Source organism: Ochotona princeps, chromosome 12 (assembly GCF_030435755.1).
Source record: "Ochotona princeps isolate mOchPri1 chromosome 12, mOchPri1.hap1, whole genome shotgun sequence".
Classification (NCBI taxonomy): Eukaryota; Metazoa; Chordata; class Mammalia; order Lagomorpha; family Ochotonidae; genus Ochotona; species Ochotona princeps.
In genome coordinates, this window is record NC_080843.1 from 55,074,349 (window position 1) to 55,084,801 (window position 10,453).

The 10,453-nt window shown below is 38.4% G+C and overlaps 1 protein-coding gene across 3 annotated transcripts in view; it reads left to right on the forward strand.

Moving 5' to 3' along the window:
- The window catches only part of SPART (spartin), a 48,445-nt gene extending 39,709 nt beyond the window's left edge, over positions 1-8,736 (forward strand). For all 3 annotated transcript variants that reach the window (XM_058670855.1, XM_058670854.1, XM_004577530.3), the window contains exons 6-9: positions 1,082-1,276; positions 2,581-2,739; positions 2,816-2,906; positions 8,387-8,736. In XM_058670855.1, the coding sequence (XP_058526838.1) occupies positions 1,082-1,276; positions 2,581-2,739; positions 2,816-2,906; positions 8,387-8,666 (725 nt within the window). In that variant the 3' untranslated portion in view covers positions 8,667-8,736. The remainder of the gene's footprint in view (positions 1-1,081; positions 1,277-2,580; positions 2,740-2,815; positions 2,907-8,386) is intronic.
- The last annotated feature ends 1,717 nt before the right edge of the window (positions 8,737-10,453 follow it).

Here is a 10,453-nt window from a genome sequence, read left to right on the forward strand (position 1 = left end):
CTATGGCTTTTTTTTTTTGGTTAAACTTTCTAAATAAGCAGGTGTGATTTCACATGATTGGTGGAAGCTTGCTCTGTAATGGGCTGAATAATCAGGTAAAGCCATGGCACAGGCCTTGAGAGAACATACCCGAGTGTCTTGTGTTTCCAGCTTTTAAAAAACTTGTGCTTTCAAGATGAGTCAAGAGGATATATTTTGGATTGTGAGCTCTGCTACTTAGGAGTGTTTATAACACTTTACTGCCCTTTTTAGAAGTCTTGTGCCGTCTTTTCATGGCCTCTCTCATCTCTCCCACTCCTCCTTTCCCCGTGTGTCACTGAGTGAGGTTCTTTTCTTCGATCTCATCCTGCTGTCTCCTCTGGCAACAACTTCTGTGATTTAGTTTGCAAACAGCACGAGCCAAGCAAAGTCCAGACCCACCCGCTGTCGGGAGAAATGGCATAATCATCTAAGGCCTCTCTCCATGTCCATTTTCTCTGAGGTGTTTCCTAGTTTTTTCATTTAAATTCATGTAGCAAGTTAAAAGGTGATGAGTCTGGAGATTCAGGTTTAGGTTGAGGAGGGAATAGGACCCCAGACCTGATGCTTTTAGCCCAAAGCAATCGGGAGTGTGGCCTTAGTGTTGAGAGATTCTTTGGTTTCCAGTTTGTATCTTTCTTCCTCAGGATTTCATAGGCAAAAGTGATGCCTGGATTAAAGCAGAAAGAACAACAATATCTGGGTCCTCCTGCCAAATACCATTTTAATGGCAGCAAAACTCAAAATTAGTATCTAACAGTAGTAAACTGGTAAGTAATACCTAGAGATTTGTACGAGTTGTCGTGGCAGCGTAGGGTAATGCAGAAGAATCGTGTCATCGAGTGACATTTGACCTAAGCAATGAAAAACTAATTTAGGTGGAAAAGGTGAATAGTTTAGGCAGAAAACTATAGGAACAAAGTTGGCTTGAAAGTTGATGGCATGGCATATTTGGGCTTTATCAGACTCCTTTCATTTTTTTTTTCCCCGTACTGGTGGTATTTGTTAAAAATTTTAAAGGTATATGTGGCACTGATATTGTGTAACTTTTTTCTTTAAAAAGGTGCTTCCTGGGTGAGTTGGGGTTTAGTCAAAGGTGCTGAATTTACTGGTAAAGCAATCCAGAAAGGTGCTTCTAAACTACGTGAACGTATTCAACCAGAAGAAAAACCAGTGGAAGTTAGTCCTGCTGTCTCCAAAGGACTGTACATAGCAAAGCAGGCTACAGGAGGAGCAGCCAAAGTCAGTCAGTTCCTGGGTAAAGTAGCTATGAATATCCTTAATTTTATCTGCTTAAATTAAAAATAGTCATTTAACCTGAAATCATTGTAAGTGTTAAATGTTGTAATGTCAAAACTAAGAGGTACAAAGCACTTTCATATAATTATTCCTGGTGGGACCTTCTAACCAACAGAATCAGCTTAGCTAGAAGCCTTAGAAATGCAAGATTCGAGGCACTTGACTCTACCTCTGTAAGATCCCAAGGTGATTCTTATTTGTATATTTAGGTTTGAGAAAATCTAGAGAAAGGCTTGTTGATGTATTATAGTGCATATATCTTTAAAAGGAGCAGTGAATTCATTGCAAGAATTAGACGTATTTTTGTTAGGGCAACATCACTGCCGAGTAGTTAAAGGTCAAGAGGGAGGGTTATATTGCTTGAGAAAAGTTAACCTACTGGTTCTAGTGCCAGTATTCCTAAAGCAAACTACTTTTAACCCCTAGTCCCAAGTAACATTCATTGTGTGTATTGAAGCTTGCTGTTTTAACAGGACTGCACAGTTCTTAATGAATTTTCATTACATGTAGTAAAACCTTTTTTGGTTTTTAGCATTCTTTCAAATCAAATACTGGATTATTTATGTCTTATGTATTTAAATACCTTATTGTTATTTCACTGGTCTGTTGATAGAAAAAAAACTCGAAATACACTTAGCTGGAAATCAATTAAGGGGTGTACATAATCAGTTTTGCACCAGTTGTAGAAAAAGTGCATGGTTTGCTTTTAAGCCAAGATTTCAAGAACGTGTATTTACAAGACAAGATTATGGATATCAGTACTCTCTGCAGACACAGCTTTAAGTGAAAGGGTAGCCTTTAAAATAAATAAAATAAAAGTTATTAATGAGGCCTGGAACGGTAGCCTAGCGGCTAAAGTTCCTCCCCTTGCACGTGCCAGAATCCTATCTGGGTGCCAGTTCATGTCCCAGCAGCCCTGCCTCCTATCCAGCTGCCTGCTTGTGGCCTGGGAAAGCAGTGGAGGATGGCCCAAAGCCTTGGGACCCTGCACCCGTGTGGGAGACGTGAAAAATTCTCCTGGCTCCTGGTTTTGGATCACTTTAGCTCTGACCTTTGTGGCCACTGGGAAATGAATCATCAGATGGAGGATCTTCTCTGTCTCTCCTCCTCTCTGTATAATAGCCAGTCTAGCTTCTCATCCTTAGGAGAATGGCTGTGTCCAGAAAGACCATTTTAGGTGCTCACTTAAGAATTTTATTTTATAAGAATAGCAAAATCAGGGAAAGAATAATTTTTTTTTTCTCTTTCCTATGGTCACATTAGTTGATGGAGTGTGCACAGTAGCAAATTGTGTTGGAAAAGAGTTAGCTCCACACGTCAAGAAACATGGCAGCAAACTTGTTCCAGAATCACTTAAAAGAGACAAAGATGGGAAGTCCCCTCTGGATGGTGCTTTGGTTGTTGCAGCAAGCAGTGTTCAAGGTAACAGACAGGCCCAGAAGTCTCACTTGCAGTCTTGCTTTGGGCTACGTTTACTGACTTTTAAATGTGTTTGCAGGATTTTCTACTGTCTGGCAAGGATTAGAATGTGCTGCAAGATGCATTGTTGACAATGTTTCAGCAGAAACTGTACAAACTGTTAGATACAAGTAAGTTGAATTTTATCATTTTAAAGACTAAATACTTGTGGAGTTTTATTAAAATCTCTTAACAGTTAAGATCGCTATGTAGTTGTTTTGTCAATAGCTGATAAAATTGTTTTACTCTTTTTCCTAAGGAAAAATACTATTTTAATATATTTGATCATGTTTAACATACCTTTTTGAACATGATATTTGCCTAAAATATATTGAATTGTAGTTAAGCTAGTATGCTCCTCTGTTAAATTATGTTTCATCTAATTTTAACCCTAATTTCCACCACATTTTGGTCTTCTCACAGGAAAGTTATTTACCCTGGGTGATGACTTTGTGGCTCTTGTGAGACCTGTCTCTAGTTGATTCCTACTAAGATAACCATTCGTTAGAAGAGCTGCAGTTGCCCCTCTTCCCATATATCACAATAAGAAGAAAATGTGTAAACAAAGGTCTCCCCCACTATCCCCTGATCCTCGACCCTTCCCACCCTGATCAACTATGTAAACATCATCAGTAATAAAACTAACACACACACACACTCACACACACAAAGAGCTGCGGTTGGGGAAGAGTTAGATTTCAATATGTTGTTCAGATACAACACACAAAAATAAAGCTAAAACACACAAAATAATATATATTTTATTAACCACAGATCTGAGAACAGAGCAGTTTCTACAAAAGGTCAGTGGGAATCTGTTGCACAACAGGATCCTCAAGCAGCAGGGAGGGTGAGAAGACAGAGAACAGAGAGGGAAGGCAGAGAGGCCGTCTGCCAGACTAGATCTTTACTAAGGTTTGTGGGCATTACCCCATTGGCTTTGCGATACAGAATGTGTATTTTAACTTAAAGAAAGCATATACAAGAGGAAAAGATACTTACATGACTCTAGCGTTGACCTTTAGGTTTTGTCATAGTGAGTACTGCAGCATAGGATTTTAAGAAAGTATGGTTAGAAACAAGTAGGTTTTATCACACTCCACCATATGAGGAGGAAAAGGTTTAATTAGACATAAGATGATAGAATAGTGCTGTATTTCAAACAGCTTATGTTAGGCTTAAACATGAATGCCAAGGAAGCAACACATTTTGATAGTTACTATTAAGATGAAATTTTAAAAGGTATCTTCCACTTTTAGCTCTTTATTCTTCTACCTGCATACATTCTTTACACATACTACAGGAATGAAGGTCTAAAAGCTAAGTCTGGTATGAAGGATCTAAATTGCCTTTTAGCTTTGCACTGGTTTGGATCTTAGGTTTTTCAGTATGGAAAAAAAAAAGGTAACATTAATTCTAATGGTGTTTGCAACTTTTGCTTGGTTTTGTTAGCCATCTGTCCAATGACAACATTAATTCTTTCTTCTGTATCAGACATTGTGCTAAGTGCTTTTCATATGTATAAAAGTCTGGCAACCATTGTCCTTGGAAGTTCTTCATAATTCATATTACTTTGCTCAAGTAATTCTCCAGCACTGCCTAGCATCATGTTGTTAGGTGTCTTCCCATTGCTGTATTGCCATTGGCTTAGGAATTGGTTTGATCTCCTCTTCTGTCTTCAACATACATACATTTGAATCAAGGTAACATGCACATCATCTTGGACTGTCAGTTTTGCAGTTACGTTTTTGCCTTTAATTTAGGAACATGAAAACCTACAAAAACAGTGAAAGTCAATAAGTAACTTTAGACCTGTAGTGTAGCAGCACTTAAATAATTTACCTCTTTTCTGCATAGCTTCTAAATTTCACCTTTGAGTCTGTTCCATTTTAAATTATTTAGAGGAAAATAACAACAGAAAGTTTGAGTCATTTTGTTTCCCACAGCAGTATTTTCTCTTCAAATATATATTATAGAAAGCAAGTTTAATAGTAAATATTTTCCTGAAAGGAACTTATGATTTACCAAGCATTATTTTTATTGATTTGCTTAGTGAAATTAGTGAAAATGTACCAAATGAAGTTTGCTTTGGAGGAAAGGGTAAATGGAAGGGTAGGGGTAAGTGTCATGTACTCAAAACCAGTTATATATAATGATCTTCTCAGGAGTTACATAGAATGAGTTTTCTCTTTTGTGAGTGGTATCTATACAAGCACCTAAATGCTATCACTGTAGCCATCATTTATCATTTAGGTAATGTCACTTCCTTTAATAAGTCCTTAAGTGTGTTCAGATCATTCATTATACTCCTTTCCTTTTTGATTTTCATAGGGGTAAATTAAAATTGATTAGTGTTGTCAAAGAATATCATCCAGATGTGTTGTGAATAGATGAAATAGTGAAATTTCTTCCCTTATTGTGACTGTTTTGTATTTGTGTGACACACGAGGCAAAGATTATATTTTTGTATCAATTTTTATATATGTGTGTGTATAGTTTTTTCTTTTATGATATAATTCTGTAGGCTCAGGGATTTCCCTTACCCTCTCCCCAAATTCCCTCCCCCCAACTGATTTCTCCTATATTATTACAGTAGTGTATCCTTCACAAGCAGTCATAAGTTCATCACTCTGCTATTTAAGATCCTGACATTGTGGGTACAGATAATAGCAGAAAGCCCAGTTTCATTGGGAGTCCATCTTTGATTTGGAAGGAGTGTAGTGTGCTGACTGCTGCTGTGTTATATGGTCACTGCAATAACATTCTGTTGTCTCCACTGCTACCCCATGTCCAAGGGTCTCCAGGTACCTCCCTGCCATCAGCCTATTCTTTATTATATCCTGGAATCTGCCCTCTGTGCTTCACCCTGAGAAATATTTCTCCATCAGTTTAATTTTAATCTGCCAACTTGCTTTCTCCCAAGATGATAGATAGATAGATAGATAGATTTATATATATATGATTTATTTATTTTTATTGAACAGTCAAATATACTGAGAGGAGGAGAGACAGAGAGGAAGGTCTTCCATCCGCTCATTCACTTCCCAAGTGGCCACAATGGCCAGAGCTGAGCCAATCTGAAGCCAGGAGCCTCTTCTGGGTCTCTTATGTGGGTGCAGGGCCCCAAGGCTTTGGGCCGTCCTCGACTGCTTTCCCAGGCCACAAGCAGGGAGCTGGATGGGAAGTGGGGCCACTGGGACCAGAACCAGTGCTGATATGGGATCCTGGCACATGCAAGGCAAAGACTTTAGTCACTAGGCTACCATGCTGGGCCCAAAGATTATATTTTTAATAGCTGTTATTTTCATTAGTTCTTATCAAAGTTGACTTTTTAGAAAATAAGCTTTTAAAATCTGTATCTCTGTCATACCTTTATTTTTCATTTTTTATTTATATAAGGTAAACAAATTGCATATATTTTATAAATACAGATTTTTTTTAAGTTTTATTTTTTAATTGGAAAGCCCGATATACAGATAGAGGGAGAGACAGAGAGGAAGATCTTCCATCTGCTGATTCACTCCTCAAGTGGCTGCAACGGCCAGACCTGAGCTGATCCGTAGCCAGGAGCCAGGAATGTCCTCCAGGTCTTACACATGGGTGCATGGCCCCAAGGTTTTGGGCTGTCCTTGACTGCTTACCCACTCCACAAGCAGGGAACTGGATGGGAAGTGGGGCCTTTAGAGACATGAACCAGTGCCCATATGGGATCCCAACACGTGTAAGTTGAGGACTTTAGCACCTAGGCTAGTGCAGTGGACCCATAAATATAGATTTAAGAGCCTAAAAATACTTCCCATCCTAGCCTCTTTCCCACCCACACACCCTCCTTATTCCTTTCTTAGTTTTTTAAGTTTTACAGTGACAGTTTCAGCTTATTTCATAATCATAAGCTTAACCCTTTGCTAAATAAATAATTCAATGAGTAGTAATTACTGTTCTCTAAGAGTATAGACATTGTAAACATTATCATTTTTAAATTTTTAATTTGTCATATACATAACATTTTTTTGTATTCCACGCATTAATTACCAAATATGAGAAAACATTTGGCCATTCTTCAGTTTGTTAACGTGCTGTGTCTCATGTCTTTAGATGATTGTTACTCGTATCTAAACTTAAAAACTTTGATTTATAATTGCTTGATTTTGATTTGTTGATTTTGATCTGTCATTAAAGCACTTCTTGATTTTGGTTTTGGGAAAGGGTGAGAGTCTGTTAGGCTGTACTGCAGTACCCCCTGGCAGGCACAGGATCAGGTGCTAGGAACATACCTGGTAGGGGAACTGTGGGCACCTATATAGATGCCCACCTATACCTATAGCTGGGTGAGCACAAGAACCATGACTAAAATTGGGCCTGGGTGGCAAAGGTGGCAGCTTCTGTCAGCGTGTGTTAGGCTAGTTGGGCTGAGCTAAAATGCAGCACTCACAGGTGTGTTCAAGAGCCAAATGCAAACAGGCCTGGGCAGGCATAGGCTTCAGCAGAGGCTAGCACTAAAACAAAAAAAAAAATCAGGGCTGAGGGTAGGCTTAGTGGAGGCTTTTGGAGGTTGCCCCAACTAGGCCACAACATTGGGTTTCTTGCAAACTGGCGGGGCTGGGGCAGAACACACCAAGCTGCAACTGCCAAAATGTGTGTTGGTGAATGACATACTAAACCTGACCCTGCACAGGCTAGTGAGTTCTGAGGTTACTGCAGGCAGGATTTCTTGGGGGACTCCTTGACTAGACTGCTGCCTCCGACCTCAGCCACAAGGAAAATCACAGGGTGTGTGGTCTGATCCTGGAGTGCATGCATCAGGGCTGAGTCTCCTCGGTTGTTGATGCCTGTGCAGTGGATACACGGGACATGATGGCCAGCTCATCTAGGGCTGCAGGCGACATCAACTGCTTTGTCAGAGGATGCACAACAGGTTGGTCAATTCTGGCAAGCTTTGCAGCGTATTCCTGGGCCTGTGGATGCACTGAGGTGGACTTTGTCAACCGTAGACCTTTGAAAGATTTCCTCAACGTTGGAGCAACAAAACCAACAACTTGTCAGAATTGTCAAAACCACTGAAGTAACACCCTTGGAATATACTTCCCAACATCAGGGTCTTTAAGATAACATCAAGAGGCTGACCCCATCCCTAGCTGTTGATGTGCTTTGACAGCAAAGTGGTCCCCTCTCCTCCCCTGCAGACACTAAGAGAAAAAAGAACTGAAACATTTGTCTCACCTATCTTCCTCCATAGCTAAACCTTCTACCCTAACTAGAGGCCCATATGAGGCTACATCCCTCTCAACTATGTAAACAATTTTAAAAAGAAAATTTAAATGCTTTTAATTAAATAAGCAATGGCTGGTTGACAACCTTTATTATAATTTACATTTTTTATTCAGTCATCTTTATTACATCATTAGCTAATCTGCATTTATTTCCACAATGGTTTTCCAAAAGAAATGATACAGCTTTTTTCACACAGTGTAATTTTATCCTCTACTAAATTAAAACTCGAAGCCTGGATTTTGCTTTCAGGCAAAATGCAGTTGTAGTATGGCTTATTTAATACTGATCAATAAAATCTTGTTTCATATTTATAGTTTCATTGTACTTTTTCTTTTTGAAGATATGGGCACAATGCAGGAGAAGCTACACACCATGCAGTGGATTCTGCCATCAATGTTGGTGTAACTGCCTATAATGTTAACAACATTGGTATCAAAGCAGTGGTGAAGAAAACTGCAAAGCAAACAGGACACACACTCCTTGAGGACTATCAAATAGTTGATAACTCTCAGAGGGAAAATCAAGGAGGAGCAGCAGGTGTGTCAATGAGAGAGGAGGAAGATGAGCAGACGGAAGATACAGAGAAGAAAGAGGCAAAGAAAGTAGCAAAGAAGAAATAAATGATAGAAGTGTTCAGAATTACCAATACCAAAGCCTTATTAGATGGAGAGGGTTTTGTTGCGTATGCAAATGAGATTGGATGGTATTTTTAAAATATTCTTTTCTATAAAATGCTTGTCAAAAAACTTATGGCATGCAGTCTACTTACACAGAAAATAATCAGTATTCTTGCATCTAGAGGCCTTTAAGTATGCAATGATATTCTCAGTTTATTTTTTTCCTACATGTAGCTAAAATATTTTTTTGCAGTTAAACCAAATAAAACGTGTGGTATAAACCTCATTAAAAACGAATGTTAAACTATTTTTGTATGTCTTATTTTCTAGAAAGCAAAGTAGGGAATTATATATTTACATAAAATTTGGTATTTATAGTTTTCGTTATATTGATAATTTTCAAGCTATTATCTCTTTTTGCACAGTGGTAGATTTTTTGAATGTCAGAATTTTCAGTCTGTAAGCTAAACCAAAACTGTGAACTTAGAATTATTAGCTAACATTTTCATGACTTGGAAAATAGGGAAGAAGCTGATTGTGAAATATAAAGTGAAGTTATATACTTTTTTGGTAACTTGCCTATTTCTTAGGAAATAGAATCATAACTTTGATTTTAAAAACTTGATAGATCTTTTAAGTCTTTCGGCTTAACGCTGGTACTAATAAAAGCATAAAGATTATTATCAGCTTAGTTAGACAAAAAGTTAAATAATTTTACCATGTCTTTTTTCTAAGTTTTCCAAAACACTATAACTTCGTAAAAACTAAAATCCAAGCAGAACTGAATTTATAGTGGTAAATTTGTGTTTCTGGGGGATTCAGCCATTGGAATTTATCTTAAACTAGCCATTAGAAAGGAAAAATTTTATTTGTAATCACTTGAGTTAATGTGTGCTGTACATGTCCAGTGGCTTTTACTTAGCGGCTAGAATTCACAGACCTTTCTTTGTGAGTGGATAACCTGATTGCAGTTAGCTTGTACTGATTTTGAAAGATTAGTATTGGTTTTCATAGTTGTAGTCCATTCTATTCATTTCTTTACTTCTAGTAGATACTTAGATTTCTTAGGCTTTATTTGAAACTATCTAATGAGTGTACATTGTCAATAAAATTGTATGGCCTAAAGTGTGTTCGTGAGCTTGTTCTTTGGGAACATACATTGGTGGTACTTTTCCTAAAACCTCGTATAGTGTTCAAATGGATTTGGTAACTGCCTTGCAATCAATTCTACTTTGTTAAAATCTGTAAGAAATGGAAGGGTAAGTAATGGAACCTAGAGTTTTAAAAATTGCCTTGGGCTAAAGGTCAGCAAATAACCAGCTGGCTACCTGTTTTCATGAAATTGGTGGAGCACATCCATTCACATATTGGCCCTGGATGATCTGCAGTACAGCAGGAGGGTTGAGGAAGGGAAGGGAAGATAGGATGGAAGGGAAGGAAAGGGAAGACAGAACAGAAGGGAAGGTGAAGAATCTGAGTTTCAAAATCCCAAGCACTTGTTCATTGCTACTAAGAAACTATGAGCTTGCAGGCCAGAAGCTTAGCTGCTTATGTGACCATTAGCACTGTTGGGTCCCAATTCTTATGAACCAAGGCCCATCTAAGTCTGGTTATCTCACAGGTAGTTCCAAGTAATTAAGTGGGTGCTTGCCTTAGTTGCTGGAGGGATGGGCTGTCCAGCCTAGATAGGTAAGGGAATGTGTGCTATTTCCCCTCACCTTGCAACAATTGTACATTTCCCCTATTCAAGCTATTTTGGACTGCACCTATAAAAATCCTACAGATGTTCT